General features: G+C 39.9%; 1 protein-coding gene across 1 annotated transcript in view; it reads left to right on the top strand.

The window, feature by feature from the left end:
- The window catches only part of sema5ba (sema domain, seven thrombospondin repeats (type 1 and type 1-like), transmembrane domain (TM) and short cytoplasmic domain, (semaphorin) 5Ba), a 198,262-nt gene that overhangs the window by 129,397 nt on the left and 49,059 nt on the right, over positions 1-19,806 (top strand). Inside the window, exons 6-9 of the mRNA XM_059342617.1 lie at positions 1,206-1,268; positions 2,087-2,185; positions 2,327-2,540; positions 12,478-12,763. Coding sequence (XP_059198600.1) covers positions 1,206-1,268; positions 2,087-2,185; positions 2,327-2,540; positions 12,478-12,763 — 662 coding nt within the window. The remainder of the gene's footprint in view (positions 1-1,205; positions 1,269-2,086; positions 2,186-2,326; positions 2,541-12,477; positions 12,764-19,806) is intronic.

Below are 19,806 nucleotides of genomic sequence, written 5' to 3'. Positions count from 1 at the left end.
AAAGCTATATATTCTGCACCGAGGATCTAAAGGAAAAAGTGATTAACTTAAAACTGTATTTTCCCAGCAGAATTCCTCGCTGCGTCTCGGGGCTACACAGTGAGCTACAGCTCACAGCTACACTGAGCTTTAATTAAAACAAAATGAGGATCCAAAAAAGCTCGACAGGCCAGAGTCACACCTAAAAACGACTGTTTAAGATGAGCCACATAGTGAACCAGACTTTGTTGTTTCCCCTGAAGTTTACTGTTTGTTTGAGTTCTCTATTGGCTCCTGGAATACTGACCCAGTTTAGTGTTGACTCTTGGTTGGCCTCAGTTGGCGGGCTCCACCGAACGGTCACAACTCCGTCCCAGTGGCCGATTGTCCTGCAAAGGCAATTCATAAGATCTAAATAATTATCCGCTGAGGGTCCTCTGAGAGAAAGAAATAACAAGAAACAGACACAAAGATGGAGGATCAGATAGATTGAAGTTATATAATTGCAGACTTTCTTTACTTTTAGACATTTAGGCAACCTTCCTACTTGGGCAGGGAGATCAGAGAAGAGGAGGAGATGGAGGAGGATGAGTAAAATGAGGCCAATGACACCCAACAGGGGGTCCCCTGGCACCCTGCACATATACGCTTCATGCCAAGTGAGGGACAACTCTCAACCCTCTTAACAAGAGCCAGTGCAGCTCTGGTGGCCAAGCAGCATGTGTGTATGCACATGCATTAGTGTGTTTGCAGTGCAGTCGTGTATCGCTGCTGCCTGCATCCATAATTAAGCCCAAGACACGACCATCACAGGAATATAATTGGCCGGTAGGAGTGAAAAGGGAGGATGGGGGGTGGGAGGGGGCGGCGGAGCGGAGGCGAGTGCTGCAAACTTTCTGAGTGAGAGATAGAGAGGGGGAAGAAAGAAGAAGATGGAGAGAAAGCCATTTACATGCTAATGTCGTCCTCAGCCCTTCAGCTGCCTCGTTGGGTACGGTGCCCGCTACCCTCGAATAAGCTCTTGGCTGGCAAGCTGGTCGCCATGTTTACACAATAAACAAACAGCAATGAGGTTAAAGTCTTTTCATGCATCTTTTTGTGCGTGCCTACAGTATTAGCAACAGTCAGTTGTTGCGTAACTGTTTTGTAGTGTCTGAAGGACTCAGCTGACTGCTTTTTCGGCCTCTTTGTCATCCCTGGGCTTTTTTCTTGTTTTTGTTTCCTAGGCGACAGAATGGGCACCGGACGAGGAAACCAGGAGGTCCTGTCAGAGCAAAGGCAAAACAGAGGTAACCTCGATTCCGCCCCCAATTACAACACTTCATGTCTGTGCTGCCTGGCTTACATAGAGGCCATCTTGATATCTTCTGACTGTTATGGCGAGGTCCTTATGGTCCTCATGGGAGGGCTCTGTGCAGAACAGCTATTTCAGACCCTTCAATCAAGAGTTGTTTTTCTTGCAGTGAGGAGAGAGGGCTACGGGAAGAGAGGGGGAAATGTGCACAAGAGAGACTGGGGCAAGATAGTAACACACAAAAGCATTTCCTTTCAAAAATGTCTGATAACCAACATTGCGATCAGCTGTCGTATTCCTTTTTTTGTGAGTAACTGATTGCAGCATCACTCTTATCTCCCTCGGTGCCTATAGAGCGAAGGGTGATAACTAATACACACAACAATCAATTCTCTTTGGAAGCTGCTTCACTGCAATTACCTCAGCTCTTCGCCACAGCACAAAGCACCTCCATTTACAAAAAATGATACTTACGTAAAACGTTTCATTACCAATAAATCTATTCCATGCCTTTGTTAAAACAGATTTGACTCTTTTTACTGAACCCCACACTTGACTTACTGTAGAGCCTCAGTCGATGGCACAAATAGGCTTCAATTCAGCTGCAAACGACTATTCTTATTTTCGAACAATGGGCTTACAGGAGCGAAAGCTGCAGACACTGAATTGCTTTGCTTTTTGGTTGCATGCCAGTCTGATACCGGAGGACTCTGTCTATTGTTCTTCTCAGCAACACGTCAAAGAATGTTTAGCCTGCCACCTCAGCTTTTCTCTGCTCTACTGTAACTTTTCCCCCCACCTGCTTCTCTGCAGATTGAATGTCAAAACTACATCAGGGTCCTGCTGGTAAACAAGACTGAGGTCATGACCTGTGGAACCAATGCTTTCCAGCCACTATGTATTACCCGAGAGGTATGGATGAGTTTATGTGTGTAGTTTTGCAGAAATTCAGTGAAAATTCAAGAGATTTAACCTACCTACCTCTACCTTTCCCCTCCTTTCACTTCGTTTTTCTCTCCACCTATGTATCATTTATCATTTCTTTCATTGCAGGTGGGCAACATGAGCAGCGTGCTGGAGCGGGTGAACGGAGTGGCGCGCTGCCCGTACGACCCTCGCCACAACTCCACAGCGGTGGTGACGGAGAGCGGGGAGCTGTATGCTGCCACCGTCATCGACTTCTCCGGCCGCGACCCCGTCATATACCGCAGCCTGGGCGGCATGCCACCTCTCCGCACTGCACAATACAACTCCAAATGGCTAAATGGTACAGTAACTATCACATAGTATGTTTCTCGCCTCACACTGAGAAGTTAATTTTAATAATATTTATTTTCTGTACTTCAACTAATGATTATTTTTAGCTTGTGAAAAACATCCTTAGTTCTCCAATGTGATGCTTTCAAACAGCTTGTTTTGTTGAATAACTGTCCAGAACTCAAATATATTCAATTTAAAATGATTAAATAACAGAGAAAAGAAGCAAATGCTCTCATGGGAAAATCTCAAATCAGCAGATGATTGGCATTTTAGCTCGGAAATAATAATTAAATGATAATGAGAATTGTTGATTCATTCCCATTCATTGACTCAAGTTCACTGTAGAGCTTTTAAACAAAGTTTTTATACATTTTCCAGAAATACTAATGAAATGATCCGGAGTTTGCTGGTTTGAGTTACAGCTTTGTTTAGTGTTTCTCAGGTTCAGTGTTTTCTCATTGTTTTGAGTGAGATTTGAGAAATCTAATCAAACTCTGGCTGGACCTCCAAATAATCTACACAAGGTTAAAGTTGTGTCAAACATTATCTGAACATTCTTGCTGTTGTTACTTTAAACATTTTGTGAGGCCTGCCCGGAGCAGCGGACCAGCCAAGTTTGCACTTTTGCTTCCAACACAATTGCCTGTTTTGTTCCAGCCAAGATAGATCAGTCTGTCTGAGGTGTTTTCAAAGGATTACAAAGACTGTTTGGATTGGAAGTTGTGTGTGGAACACAGCACAGGTTAGGCATAAGTATTGGTCGGTTTTATAGAATGGCAGAGAACATGAAATGCTGTCAATCCTGCCGGTGTCGGTGACAATAATCTCCCTGCTGCTGACACTGTGCCTTTCCCCTGAACAAGCCGTGGCAGAAATCCATTCACACACATCCTGACTCCAGCAGAATTGTAGATGGACCTTTCACTGGAGGAGGCTGTCATGCAACGCCTTTGATATGCAGAAGCGGTTAGATTACTGGATTCATGGCGAGATACAGAGAGGCCAAGTGGGAGTTATTTTAGGCATTCATTGTTCTGGAAGTAAAGGTCATATTCATTTTCTGCATCACAGGCAATGGTAGGTGGCACTTTAAAGGCTTGGGTGGACATGAAACTCTTCTGGTTGAATTATCAGTACAAAAGATGAGAAACTGTATCAGAAATGGTTCTTTTATTATAGAAGTAAAAAATGCAAGCTTGTGAACATGCAGTGTTAAAGAGAAGAGTCAACTCCTGTTCCTGGAGGATTGCCTCATTGTTAATGCAGAAGTTGGTTCCATGCAAGTGTGCAAACATAATGAATGCACAACCACGGTGGACATATTCAATTGCAAACTTGCACAGCGGTGGAGGTGAAAAACACTCGTCTTAAAGGGGGTGAAATAGAGTTAATCAGAGAAATGAGTACTGCTGGATGATTAAAGAAAACCCAAGATAATGGGATGTGTGTCTAAATGAAGTAGGATGATGCATACGGATATGTTTAGCTAGAATCTGGATGTTTTTAGCTGAAGTGAACCCAAACTTTGTGGTCAGCTTCTCTTGTTGTTTCATACCATAGCATGTTGCAGTAATGCTCCAACTGTAGCTCACGCTTGTGTTGTGTTGTGTTACGATTTTCACAGTTTCTGCCCCTTAGCTAGTCAGGCTAATGCAACACATTAGCTACAGTCCTTCTCTCTTTTAATTGACTACTGCTTATCTACAGTCATGGAAAAAATTATTAGACCACCCTTTTGTTTAATTTCTTGTCCATTTTAATGCCTGGTACAATTAACGGTACATTTGTTCGGACAAATATAATGATAACAACACAAAACAGCTCATAAGAGTTTAATTTAAGAGCTGATATCTAGCCAATTTCAATGGTTTTATTGATAATAACCAAAATTGTTATCAGCTATTTTTGTTGTTATCATTATCTTTGTCCAAACAAATGTACCTTAAGTTGTACCAGGCATTAAAATTAACAAGAAATTGAAGAAAACTTGGGAGGTCTAATAATTTTTTCTATGACTGTACTTTCAAAACATGACACGATGTACAGGCTCAGAAAAAGAGAGAGAAATTTCCTTATAAATAACATTTGAAAATAAATCTCTCACAGGCCTGAAGCTTTCCCCAATAAAATGATTCAAAGAGCTGAGGTCTCTTAAACAAAGTGAGGTGTGTGTCAGAGGAAATTACTGAAATCATGCAAAGACCTACTGGCCTGATTTTCATATAACTTGGTAGAAGGGTGTCGCATGAGCCGAGAAAGATCCCTTTATAATTTGGAGTGGATCCTAGTCATGGTGCGAAAAAAAATAATTTTCCCCTCTATTTTACATTGCAAAATTGGCCATTTGTGCTGCATTCATGTAGTGTTGGAATAGTCTGATAAATGCGTTCCAGACCGGCAAAATTCACACAAATGCCCCCTCAAGTTCAATTATTTAATGCATAAAAGGTCAGAAAATGTGAATCACAACTCCCCAGTTAACAGTGACATCTCAGAATTGTTTGTTTTCTTCGTGACCAGCAGTCCAAAACTCCAAAACATTAAATTTCCAATTTTTACGAAGCTGAGAAAAGAAGTAGCAAATCTTCACAGAACCAAAAACACTTGACATTTTCTGCTTGATAAAAGACTTAATCGATTAATCCATCATCAGAGGTTTTGTTGATTGGTTTTCTGTCATATTTCTCATGCTTTAAATAACTAATCACCAGCACTAAATGTAACAAGCAGGTTGCGAATGATTCAAGACTTCAGAGAGTTGGCCCGAATAAAGGAGAGACAAGAGTAGGACGATCGAATGCACTCGAAGGAGGGGGAGTATGAAGGTGTGTGTGTGTGTGTGTGTGTGTGTATGGGCTGGTAGAGGAGGGACGGGAGAGTTGCGGGGCAGGGAAGAAGCTGAGGATGAGAGAGGAGCAGAGAAGATAGACTGAGGAGTCAGTGAGCGATGTAATTATTCCTCATGGCAGGGAGAGGGTGAAATTACAACACACAGCATGCTTCACACCATGCAGGGGCTGTGCCTGTGCCTGTGTGTGTGTGTGTGTGTGTGTGTGTGTGTGAGTGTGTGTGTGTGCGTGTGCGTGCATGTGTGTGTGCGTGTGTGTATAGATATTAATATGTATTGAGACTGTATGCAAGCTGCATGTGCTTCCATGCATATGCAACTTCTGTGTGTTTGGAGGCAACACACACAAAAAGAGAGTATGTGGGAGGGAAAAAAGATGAGTAGCAAAGCGTATAGTGTCCTCATCAGCATAATCACAGCTGGCTGCACACACATACACACACACACACACACACACACACACACACACACACACAGAAACACACACACACACACATGTTGCTCTCTGCTCCTGCGACATACATTCATGCCATCACAGACCGCTTTGCTTCATGGCTTCTGTGAGGGCTATGGAGTTGAGTTCCCGGTGGATTTGAGGTGTGAATGAAAATCTCATTTCCAGCTCTAAGCCTCTCCAGTTGAGGAGAAACGAAGGCAGAGAGGGGGTCCTGGATCTAATCAATCTGTTCCCTTATTGGATTGGTAGCCTGCCAGGCGCCGGCCAACTGTTTCCCATCATGCATCTGAATGACACAAGGAGCTATAGAGTCGCAGTGTCCATGCTTCTCTCAATCACTTTACAACAACATGTTCATATTTGTTAATAGCCTATATTTCCCAGTCTCTTATTCATTGTGACTGATACAAACATGCAACCTCAGATGTTTATTTGTTTATTACTATAATAATATCTACTCTTCGGAAATAGAGCATTGCCTTAGTTCAGCTATAGCATTGAGGTTGTTGGTATCAGCTATCTTATTCATGCTTTGAATGAAGAGCCCTGCCAATATGGGATTTTTGAGTCAGATAATGATTTTAGAAGGGAACTATTCAGCAATCACCAATATGGAAGGCCAGAACTTTTGAGCTAGAATGGAAAGAGACACTTTTTATTTGGATTGTGCACTGATACAGCTCTGCAAGTGTAGTAAGAAGGCTGCTTTTTTAAAGAAATAATAATAATAATAATAATAATAATAAACACTTATATTTATCAATATTAGGCATTATATACACAAGTCAATTTGTCAATCAATTCTAGAAATCAAAACAGAAAATAAATCATAATATCAGTCAATTGCTGACCACATCACCATATAAATTATATTTAACAAAGAAATTCATTTCATTTCAATTCAATTAATTTATTGATATTTAATTAAGGCAGTCTCATTGAGATTGACAAGAAACATTCACAAAAACACACACAAAGATAAAATCAGAAAAAACACACAATAAAGAATTTAAGAAAGCCAGTTTCAAGTGTCATAAAACATCAGTTAGTAAAGCTTTAACATACCACTCAGAATGTAAGACTCTAGTTTGGAGGCAGTTTGCATTTAATTCTATTTGAAAGGTGCATATACATAGTGTAAACTCAGTTCTGCAAATGTTCATGCATAGCTGAGGGGTATCTAAGGTTACATAGTTAATAGATTGTGTTCTGTAGTTGCTGATTTAAATGAGAGAAGAGATGTGAGGTATTTAGGAAGCTTCAACAGTTAAGTTTAATAAAAGATTAACATGAGATTTGTTTATTTGACTGTAAAGTTACAGATGATACAGAGAACAATGATGAGCATGAAATGTGTCATTTGTGATGAAGCGTGATGCACTATAATACACAGGGTTCACAGGGCTCAACAGCTGAAGTATTGGCAGCACAGAATACAATACAGAATATCTCCGGAGTCAGTTCAGACATGAAGCTTGACTGCACAATAATTTTACGGTTAAAAGAAGACAGACAGCCTTTAATTCTACCGGATTGTTGAGTCAAATGTTGAATATGAATCTAAAGTGAGTCTACTGTCAAGCCAAATTCCTAAATATTTATAACTCAAGAGTTATGAGGTGCCATTGAATATATGTCTGCGATAGGCCAATCTCGGCCAATAAAATTGGTCAGCTGATAAATTGGTCAGGCTCTGTTTGAAACCAGTGGCTCTTGTGATATCTCCATGGCCACGCTGTTTGCTGCTGCAGTTTCCTCCACCACAGGAATCTCTTTCTTATGTGCTAAGCTCACATACGACTTTACTGAGATTTAATGTTCAAGTATGTGTTTACTATGATGGATTATTTCTCAAGCAGAATCATCATCACTGCTTTGAGAGCTCCCTTAAAGATTAGAGTTTATTTGTTAAAATAGTCAAATCCTGGACAACAGTCAGTCTGACTAACACAATAAATGTTTTTGTGTTTGTGCTTTGGAGCCTCAAATTACTGGATTGCTTTGAAGACTCAATGCTAGCTTGACAAATGTGGTGGGATTACTTAAACCTTGGTACCTCACCTTAACCAAATATTTTAGCAGCCTAAAGCTAGCCACAGATGGGTAACAGACATCAGTTTCCAGTATAAAATTCCCATGCTTTGTACGCTCATGACATCCATGCAGTACAAGGCAAAAGAGTTGCAAAAATGTGCACAAAAGCATGCACAAACCAGCGATAATGGGTGCATTATCTCGTGGGTAAACTCTATTTTTCTGTCTTTTATTATTAAAAAGAGTTGACACTAAACATGATCCAGTTACAAATTAAACTTCCTACATAAAGTACTTGAAAAAAAAATAGAATATGAACAAAAGAATCTGGGTGTGGCTGCTTGAACGGTTTACAAAATTGTACAATAAACCATCTGCTCTGTTTGATATGAACCAGCTATAACGATGAGCCCACCCCCCTTTCCTTATCATTCATTTATGTATCATTTTCTGCATTCTTGCAGAATCTGTTCCTGTGAATAATAAATAGCCTTGCTCTTAATCTGTTTTATCTGAAGTATCATGTGACGTCAGTGATGGCAAGCTCAAAGCAGCCTGGCAGATTGAACAATCTGTTTACCACTCAGCACGGTGCAGGAAAAACTCGTCACATTTACGCCCACGCATCTTCGCTAATATTATGCAGAATCAGTCAGCTCCACCTGCCCTTTGCCTGACACGCGTACAGTATGCATAAACACAGGTATGTAAACACAGAACGACTCTGGTTTGCGTCCATGTAGCAGCTCAGACATGCTGTATACACACACATGATCTCTTGCTTTACATCGCTGCAACATGCATAGAAACAAGCTCTTGCACAAAGCACTAACACATCATCATGGCTGCAGCCACCCAACAGGCGTAACAGCCTTTACATGTTCATCTGCATGCTTGTTGACACCAGTTTACTCTCTGAATACGCATGTGAATTACAGTTTGGTGTGGCAAGTTGTTTTTTGTGTCACAGCTATAAACATTAACCCTCTGAACCCCCTGGTATTTTTTGTCTTTTTTACATTTTACTCACTGTGGCCTTGAATTTCACTGCAATATATAAATTCAGCACATCTTTAGAATCAGTACAATCATGGCTAGAAGTGGTAATGACTCTTACACGTCCTTTGTGCAGAATAACACAGTTATAATGACATAAATCTTAAAAAAAAAGCAAAAATTGGAATAAAAATGGAATTTGTTTAAACACAACTCTTTGCGCTTTGCCCATAAGTGTCACAAAATATTGGGGGGGGGATTGGGTCTCTACTTACAGCCTCTCCTGTCCTCTTCTCTCTGCTCAAGCAGCCTGCAGTTCTGTCTGACTATGAATATTTGTCATGAGACAATCTCTCAGCAGAATCAATCATGGCTTCACAGTGTCGCTGAGGAGTAGAATTTAATGTTTTTAACAGGATCTGGTTATTCCAAATGGTTTATTTTTGGCATTTTTTAACGAGACATGTGGAGTGAAGTGATTTTTACAGAAATATCACAATTTTAAGGTTCGTTTTGGTTGCTTTTTCTTACGGAAACATTTGTAACCTATGAGAAGTTCAAGAACTGTTGGAAAGTTCTAACTCCAAAGACAAGGCTTGTTTTAACAGATTCTTTGCACAAGAAACGATGCATTTTTGGCAATTCTTTTTTAAGAAAATCTACTTATCAAAGCTGCCTGTTCAGAGCATTTAAAGACACCTCTGAGTATCATATTCATGATGATAATGACTCTGCAGGGCTGTGTATATATTTTATTTCTTTAATGCCATCTTTGCTCATTAAGCCTTTGATTATGAATGCACTAATGAGGACTTTTACTTCATTAAACATAAACTGCAAATATTGATTAGATAACTAATGCTGAATTTTCCAGTCCCACTTATAACATACTCGCTCTACGTTCCTGCAGTATAACAATCATTGCTCGACTTGCACTGGTTGTTCCTTTAACATATGACTTAATTACAGTTTTTAAAATTTCTGAACATCGCCCCCAGCAGGTTGTCTCTGTAAAAATACTCTTTTTATGCCATAAGTGCCTTTCTCCATGCGGTCGGTTAAAACCACAGGATGTTGTGTTATTATAGATGTGAAATGGAATTATGGTGCTGCTGCAGCTGTGCGGATAGCGGTTTTCGTCTCTTCCTGCTTCATTTCAAAATCTTATTGTCTTATAAAAAGCCTCTCCAGCCCCTGAGGCACATTCCATCATGGCTGTTAACAGGTCATCTCCGCTGTGTGTGTACATATATGTGTGTGTGTGTATGTGTGTGACTGTGTTTATAACATCACAATCTCCCTTGTTTTTTTGTTTTCTTTTGGTTTATGGTAGCGCATGCATCTGTGCAAATTAAGGTTTATTCCTCCATTTGTGTCTGCGTTTCTGTGAGTAGGTGAGTGTGTGTGACATCACTTAGGATAAAATGGGTCTCTGTGGAAAAAAACTGAAGCGACAGCCGCACAGGAGTATTTTCTCTGTTTCTGCATGTGAGCAGTTGTCGCCTGATAGAAGAAAGCTCAGCAGCAGAAAACAAAACCTCAGTGTGATGAAGCAGCAGTCAGCTCAGTGTCTGAACCGCACCATAGAGTTTGTGTTTTTAGAATGATCAGTTTCAAACTACCACTTAAAATATCTTCAAGAAGTTTGTTTGTTATGAGAAACTAGTGGGATTTGAGATTAAAATGAACCTGTAGCTTTATCTAGTGACAATTATTAAATGTATTAATTATCTAATCCGATTTTGGCTTTGTAATAGCCATGTTTGCATTAAAGTCAAGTCAAATTTTGAAGCGAAATTTGGAAATGTTTCATTAAAGAAAATGTGAATTAGTGAGTTTCCATCAGCTGGTGTAGAGCAAATAAATAAAGCTGCGTAGACGTACTTTGGTCAGAAGATGGCAGTGTAATGTATTGCTGTAGGCTAATCCATCAGTAAACAATACAAGAAGAAGAGATTATGCAAGAAAGAAAACAGTAGAAAAAGAAGAGATTGAACATGAGAGAAAAAGTAACAAAATAGAGGTTGCTAATCGGACAATTTTGACCACCCATGAGAGAAAATAGATAGAAGTCTTCAGGAATTAAATTGTTCTTTCATGTCAGAGTGGAAACAGCTGATCAGTCATGAGTTAATTTTTTGCTACCTCAGAACTTATTTGCAAAAGACATTTCCATCTCTGGTTAAGCACATTACCTATCTTTTGAAAAAGACAAAAACCATCTCAATGAAGCGTAAAAACTTTTATGCACATTTTTGAAAGTTTTTTCAAATTTTGATGTTTCCATCAAGCTTTTCTCATGCAAATCTTCAAAAGAAGCATTGAAATTCATTGATGGAAACACAGCCATTGATGTTATAGGACAGCTTGATAATTCCCAATTCAGAGTCTTTCTCAAGAACTTCAGAGATGAATGATGGCTGACACCAACACACTCAACATCTACAGCAGAATGCATTGTTTTTGAAAAATGAAATACCCCGATCAGTTTTAAAAGATAGAATTATCCCAAACCATAAAGGTTACATGTGATTTTATTCACTTTTCTAGAATTTAAAAACTTTTTAATTTAGACATCTTTAGTTATAACTTGACAACGATGCTATATAATTTAATATATTTAGATATTAAGAGGGTCAGTTCATGTCAATTACATAAGTTGACATTAAAAAGTTTATTATTTTGGACTAGTTGTTCAATGAAAACTGTTGATGGAAAGTTGATTATCCAAAGTAGACAATGTTTCTTGAAACACGCTGCTTTTGAGATTCTCAAGTGTGATATTTAAATACCGTTCAAGGTTATCTTTATTGCTCCGCCGGGGTAAATTTGTTTTGCAGCCAAGGTTGACAGAACAGAAAACAAAAAGACAACATTAACAACACATCCACACAATAAATCACAGAGCTGGAGCAGGGGAACAATCAAAATTCCACTCGCCTCAGTTGAATTGAGGTGTCTGCACGAATGTCAGATACAAACATCTTTATGTGTGCACATAAAGCCAAAACTATCTGCACGATTAGACACTAAACAAGGTAAGCAGGGAATGTGAAACCTCTAGATATGGATCTTAAATCTGCCCGCTGGATGCACAACTGACCTGGACCTACAAGTTTAAGATCCTTGTTCCTGCACACTCACAGAAATGAATTAGTATTCAGTGATGAGTCATGTGTTTACAAAGGGTGACAGTAACATCCTGCTCAAACTGTTACTCAGTCTGCTTTACGTGATAACCCACCCAACAGGGAGCACCATTAATCATCGGCTGTGTCACCCAAGGCAATAAAAGCAGCACGGTCATCCAGTTAAACAGACATAGCTCCATGGATTTACCATCAAAACATCAGACGGATTTATTAGTAACCATTTTTTATCTTCGCCTCTCCTCCTCCCTATGCTCCTTCTCCTCTCATTTACACATTTGACATTGAGGCAGTTTCATCATAAGTGAGAGTGGAACACTAGAATTTCAAGTTTCCCTCGCAATCAATGATAAGGAGTACAGGGGTCAAAGCAACAATGTCCAGAAGATAAATGTTGTAAATATTTCTATTTCCCTGAAGTCACTGTGTAATGATCCTCTCCTTCCCTTCCTCCCGGCAGAGCCCCACTTCATCTCGGCCTACGACATTGGCCTCTTCACCTTCTTCTTCCTGAGGGAGAATGCCGTGGAGCATGACTGTGGCAAGACGGTCTATTCCCGCGTGGCGCGAGTCTGCAAGAACGACATCGGCGGGCGGTTTCTCCTGGAGGACACTTGGACCACTTTCATGAAGGCGAGGCTCAACTGCTCCCGCTCCGGGGAGATCCCCTTCTACTACAACGAGCTGCAGAGCACCTTCTACCTGCCAGAGCAAGACCTCATCTACGGCATCTTCACCACCAATGTGTGAGTGCACCCATATCACAGCACTGCACCTAGTTACACATGAGGCTATTAAGGTGTTCTGACGTATCGACCAATTTACTGTTTGCAAACAGTGAAGACATGGTCTGTGGGTGGCAGTAAGTGACAGTTAGCTGCTGGTCCCAGGTGCGAGCAGTACAGTTGTCAAAATAATATGAATTGTCCAGATGTTTTTCCTGATTATTTTCATGATTTTTCAGCAAAAAACAGATTATTTTACATGAGTTATCTAACCCTTAACAGTGCAGTATGATTTCCTGATATTCATTCACTGTCGGGATGAGTTAAATACCCCAAATGGCATTAAATGGTCAAAGTTAGAGTGGCTGAACATCAAAGATTTGTCTAAGGATTGTGGTCCATAACACTTTGGAAGTTTTATGGACAGAGATAGACAGAAATGTTACTTTTGTTCATCGCAAAGGCATCCATCACCCTGTGTTTGTGTGTGTGTGTGTGTGTGTGTGTGTGTGTGTGTGTGTGTGGGAAACAACTACTATTAGCAATCGATCTATCAAAACAATAAGTGAATAGAGGAAATCAGAAGACATTCAAGGGGTAACAATGTCTTGCTGTGCCGTTGGATGACAGAACAGAAATGGTAAAAAAAAAAACATAAACCTGTACCTCATTCTAATCAATTGTCTTTGTCAAAGACATCCTTTGAAGCTAGACTGACAGACTTGACCGATGTAATCATCTGAAATTCTCGTATTAACAGAGAGCTCATTTCATACACGCACACACAGCTCAACTTTTAAAAGCAGTGCAGCTGCAAACTGTGATGATTAGCTACATTAGAGCAGGAATTAGAAGTCAACAATAGCTCGACAAGACATAGACAATAACATATGAGAGTTAATATAATATATAATATAATATATAATATGTATATATATATATACATATATATATATATATATATATATATATATATATATACACACAGACACAGAAAGTTTCAGTCGATGTCATCGGTCCAGTCCGTCTGTTTAATGTCTGCAACAATAAACGTTTTTGTCTAGCTTCTAAGGACGTCTTCGATGAAGGACAGTTTTTTTTTCTCACTATTTATGTTCTGACATCAAACGGCACAGCAAGACATAGTGAAACTGTTCTGTTTCCCTCTATTTTCTTATTGTTTTCATTGTTATTTTCCTCTGAGTTTCTGCCACCAGAATACACACGCAACTGCCAGTGACGCAGTTGTGACGTACACTCCATACAGGTCTATAGAAGCATATGTGACCATAGCATGCAATGGCAACAAAGGAAAGTCTTCGCCGTGCAGCCTTGTGCATGTTGTTTTTTGTGTTTTGAAGCACAGCAGCATTGTTTTTGAGTTGTTTGCTGTGACATTAGGGCTCCTCTTACACTACACTTGTTGAATGCTGCTCTGCACTCTGCTTTGAGGACTGAGGTCATCATGGCTGATTCAGCCTCTTGCTGAGCCACCTGCAGTTTGTTTATTTTTGCACTGTATTCATGCTTATTCTGGAAAATAATTAACCGCACTGCTGGAGTATAAACTGCAATTTTGGCATGAAAATAAAGGAAGAAGCAGCTAAGTTTTATCACCGTAATAATTAACTTAATTCACTTTTCGGCCTGACAGTTGGTTGTTGGTGTTAATGAGGTTTGGGGAAAGTGTGTCTTCTCTTTTATTACAGGAACACATATGCACACTAAACTCCAGGGTTTCAGCAAGTATTTTTCCCCAGAAAAAAAGGGAGTAGACATTCATTCACATTCCTGGTAACACAGGGATCTCAGTTCCTGGAAATGCTAGAACAGATCCCTCCACAGTTTATTATTTCTGTTAAGGCACACATGCACACAGAAATGATTTGTCAATAACACGTTCGTTACTCCGAAGTATTTAAAAAGTCGTACTGTCCTCTGTTGTTATAAGTCATTTGGAAGCAGTAATTTATTATAAGATTTAGCAGTCCCAAATGTTGCGGTGTATACTCTCTTAAAGGTCTTAGATCAGATAAATAATCTCAGTGAGCATGATGAGTAACTTGATACTGAGTCTATAGCCCGCATTAAGTCATGAGAACTTAAAGGGGAATATTTAATTCTAGAAATGTTTGTAAAAACGTTTCAGACATGATCTAAAAACACTCTGGGTGTGAATATCTTGAGTTTCTCATTAAGCCTTTGTCATGTATTAAGAGTGAAACACAATCTACAAAAACACAAAGAACCAGTTGGTTCCTCAAGTAAATATACTTCTGATGATTAATATTTTTGTGCTAGGTTAACCAGCAAGAGCATGCAATCTGCAGACTGCAGCGGTAGTTTCACGTCTGGTCTCTTTTCTTCATTAGAGGAAATATTGTAGAGATTAAGTCATACATGTTTAATCCTTCAGACGAATCAGTGATATATCAGGATGCTTAGTTAGCATCTCTATGTTTGTTAGCTTGTAAGTCTGACACAGTGTAAGTTTTGTGTTGTGTTTAAGTAGTTGTGTGTTTTTCTTTTTGTGCTCTCTAAACTGACAAGTTCACTCTGCGCTGAAGGTTTCAGGTTTATTTTCTGGCTTTTGATTGGCTTTCAAAATTGTGACGTACCTAATCTAGCTTGCACAGCACATGTTTGAGTCTCAGATTGTACAGAATGGGTACAGACATCTCCACCTTTAGTGAAACTTTGCGCAGATACAAATCAGAGTATTCATTTTAGGGCACATGAACATAAACCCCCCCCCCCACAATTGAGTGGAAGTGGACCTTAAAAGTCTTTGTTAAAAGTAAAAACATTGTAACATAACCCTTATCCATGCATTATTTCTCATCATTCTCCTCACTGTTGAATAGGAAAGAAGAACAACCCCCAAAAGAACAAGCTGCATCTGTGCTCAAGAGCCCCTTCAACACCAACAAGAATATTATAGTGGGAACAGTGACACACACCAAAACACTCCAACTTCTTATCTTTTAGCCCTCAGATTTAATCACTAAAGTTTCCTTCTCTGGCGTTTCTCCACCTATATAGATGAAGACAATTTTGCAGTGTTTAGGGCCTCCCTGCTGCTGCTAATGATCAGTGTGGATGCATGCAGCTCCCAGCCGAGCTGGATATACAGACTGCCTCACACTGCCGCTGGTGTTTGATTGCTCCAGGTGGGGGTGTCACACACTTCATTACGGAGAGGAAACACTGAGATCCAAAGTTTGGGGATTAGAGCTCTTTTTATGCTTTTTATGTTCAGTAAATGTAATTTTAGCACATTTATGGCTGACTGGGGGGATGGCGTCTCTCACCCAGTGGGTTCAGAGCGGGATGTCAACAGATTTTGCTATTAATAATTCACCCGACGAAAACCTATAACCCTACAAGAAGTAATGCACATGGTGTTCTATGAAGTACGGCCTGTCCTTTCTTTAAATGTGACAATAGCTGTTTTAAACATGTTGAAAGTGAACTATTTTGTTAGGTTTAGGTACCAAAACTACTTTCTTAAGGTGAGGACATATGGTCGTGGTTACACATATACACAACATAACAAATGATTGCATTTATTTTATTGACTTTTGAGACAATGTTCCACATTTTGGGGAGTCAGGGTTGTACATCAGTTTCACAGGAAACCTATAAAATTCACATGCATTACTTTTTGTAGAAAAGCATACTCTGGAAAAGGTTGGGTGTTAAAAGATGCAGCCTGTTTGTTGAGTCACAATAGAGCTGCAAGTAATGATTCTTTTTTATTATCGATTAATCTGCCAATTAATCATGGTTCGGTGATGGAAAATGTCAGAAAATAGTTTTAAATGTCGAGGGGGATCCAAGGAGATGTATTTAAATGTCTTTCTTCATCGGTCCAAAAACCTCAAAGATATTCAGTTTAATATGATATAAAACAGAACAAAGCAGTTAATATCCATATCTGAGATGCTGAAAACAGCATTTTCTGCCCAGTTTTGCATGAAAAATTACTAAAACGATTAAGATTATCACAACAGTTGGTGATTGTTTTTTCTTTCAATCAGCTAATCATTGCAGTTCTAGTGTACAAAAAAACAAAAACAAAGCTAAAGTCACGAGATGCGACATCACCAAGACCTGCAGATGAACACTGCTGAAATGTGTGTATGTTTGCTGTGTGTTTGTGAGGGCATGCATGGGTCAATGTGTGTGTTTGCAAGCATGGTTGTTGGTATTCAGAAGTGCCCTGTGTTCTGTCAGGGGAGAAGTTGCATTCTGCCTCACACCCTTCTGCTCTCTCACCTGTTAAGCTGCTGGTATTTGCCACCACATGGCTGCTTTCCATCAGCCTGCAGCCATCTTTAGCGACAAAAGAGAGAGAGAGAGAGAGAAGAGAGAGAGAGAGAGAGAGAGGAGAGAGAGGAGAGAGAGAGAGAGAGAGAGAGAGAGAGAGAAGAGAGAGAGAGAGAGAGAGAGAGAGAGAGAGAGAGAGAGAGAGAGAGAGAGAGAGAGAGAGAGAGAGAGAGAGAGAGAGAGAGAGAGAGAGAGAGAGAGAGAGAGAGAGAGAGAGAGGAGAGAGAGAGAGAGAGAGAGAGAGGAATGGTGAAGCAACAAAAGAAAAGAAAAGCCAGGGGGGACAAAGAGAGAAAGAGGAAAAACGGCGAGGGAGGGTATAAGGAGAGGTAATGAGAAAAATCAGTGAGCTCCAACCTTTTGTCCACCGTCCTTTGTCTCCTCCTTCCTTGCCCTTCCTTTCTGAAGCAGCTCATCGGTCCTCCCTCCAAAAAACCGCCTCTCTCATCGGGGTTGGATATGTTAATGCAATCACCACAAACACTGTCTCCATCTGTCTGGCCTAAATTGAACAGGCTCACAGCTGCTCCCAGGAGTTTGGGTCTGTAAAACAGAGCGGGAAGAGTTGGAGCAGAGTACTTGTCCCTCTCTGTCTGCTCACCATTCGGGACAGGTCTCAGTACTGCAGTGACCTCCTCTCTCTCACTGTTAACCTTTTGATATATCCTTTATTGCTCTATTAATGGCATCTTAAATATTGTATCTACCATCTATTGTCTGCTGATTGTTGGTAAAGCGATCTGACATCTAATCAACAGGAAAAAAACTGATTTCTATTAATTAAATTTTTCATTCATTCATCAAACAAAAAGCATTCCAGTCTGCCAAATTTGAGGATTTGCTGATTTTCTCTATTTTAGTCAGTTGTAAACATCTTGAGGCTTTATTTGGACATTAACCAACCTAAAAGCAATTTGAAAATGGTGCCAACATGTATCATAATTTTCTTACACTTTTTCTTATTGGCCGAGCAATTAAAGAGCTACTTCAGCAACTTCAATAAAGTTTTGTGGCTTTTTTAAAAGAACAGGACCCCCTATCAAAATCAAAGCAGCAGAAGCCGAGATACATTATCTGGACATTAATATGCACCAAGCTCCAAAAACACCAGTGCAATAGTGCAAATCACACACACTCTCTCCATTAGTAGTTTCAGAAATAACCTTGGAGAGCTCTTACAGACCCACAGAAAATATTATAGTGCTGTTTTCAGCAGTTAACCATACAATCTGTAATTTTCTGCCACAATGGGTCTCTCAATCGGGACAATGACAGAAGATGGACTTTTAATAAGGTCCAGCTGTGGCCTGGAGTACCTGCAGTCAGCTTCTTCTGGTTAGGATTCTTTCAGTCGTTCGGGTGTTGAATTATCCGCAGAGGTCTCCTCCTCTCCAATATAAGCAGAACCACTGATTTACACAGGTAAAAACACTGAATAAAGCAGTTAAAAATCAGTGTTTCTGCAAAGCTTTTCAGTGGAAACAGGACATCCCGGAGGGGCTGCGGGCCAAGTTGCTGCTAATGTTTTCTCAGCTTGTTTCTCTGATAACTAAAGATCCAGGCACCCTTTGTCTAAAATCCTTCTTCCGGTTAAAAATGGCGAAGATCTAAAAAAGTGCATCATAAAAATGTGTCTAAAACTGGATAAAACGTCAATTTATGACAGCTTCTGGCAGGCAACCATAAAGCTGACACATGCGGAGAGGATTTGACACCACTGACAGGCTACCAAATGAAAACTTATGGATTTATCTGAGTTTGGTGGAAACATTTCAGATAATGAAATACACAACTCAGCAAAACATATAACATTTTGATAGTCGTTTTTAGACATTTTACTGCAGAAAAGTTACACATTATACCTTTAAGCACTGCTTCTCATGAACTGTAGACTCATTGTGATCACAGATCACAGATGTATCACAGAGTAACCACTTTAATCAATTAGTCAAAAGAAATAACACATGGCAGATCAATCAATCAAGTGATAGAAATAATCACTCCAGCCCTTCAGATGAGGGGAGAGAGAGAGAGTGAGAGCAAGACAGACAGAGAGAGAGAGAGAGAGATGAGAAAATGATTCTGCTGTAATTTTATTGAGACATGCAGCAGCCAGCGAAGCCTGTCGAGCCGTTATGTAGCGGAGGGTTTTAGCATTCCATCAGAATAAGGACACTTAAGACCTCAGAGCAAGGCCGGGTCTTTTAATTAACTCCAGGCCCTTATTGGTAGGGTCCTTCTGTCACAGGCTCATCAGAGCAGCGGCGAGATTCTCCTGCTGAGGTGTCTAACCTGCCATTACTAACTAATTATGAGCCTCCTTATCTATTTCTGGGTGACTTCACTGACCCCTCCACTTCACTTAGAGGGCCTCTTATCTGAGAGGGTGGGGGCGGCGGGAGGAGGAGTGCTGACACAATTGGGCCCATTAATTGATTAGAGGTAAAATTATGATGAAGTGATTTATCGTTTAAGTAATTTATGAGGTAAAGCTGCCAAACATATGCTGGCTCAATCTTCTTATACACAAGGACTGTAGATTGACTGTCTTTGGGTGTTGGTCTGTTTATTGGACAAAATAAATACGTTGATCCTAGAAACTTCTAAGGGCATTTTTTTTGTATGACAAACTGAAAGAACACACACAAAAAATTAAATTTTCTCCAAAAGATCAGCGAGGAGAACAAAGTGTTCTGTATAAAAAAAACATACAGTATAATAGGTGAGAAAGATGA

This window comes from Centropristis striata, chromosome 10 (assembly GCF_030273125.1).
Source record: "Centropristis striata isolate RG_2023a ecotype Rhode Island chromosome 10, C.striata_1.0, whole genome shotgun sequence".
NCBI classification, from domain to species: Eukaryota; Metazoa; Chordata; class Actinopteri; order Perciformes; family Serranidae; genus Centropristis; species Centropristis striata.
Note: the sequence above shows the minus strand (reverse complement) of the source record. Positions and strands in the feature narration are given on the sequence as shown.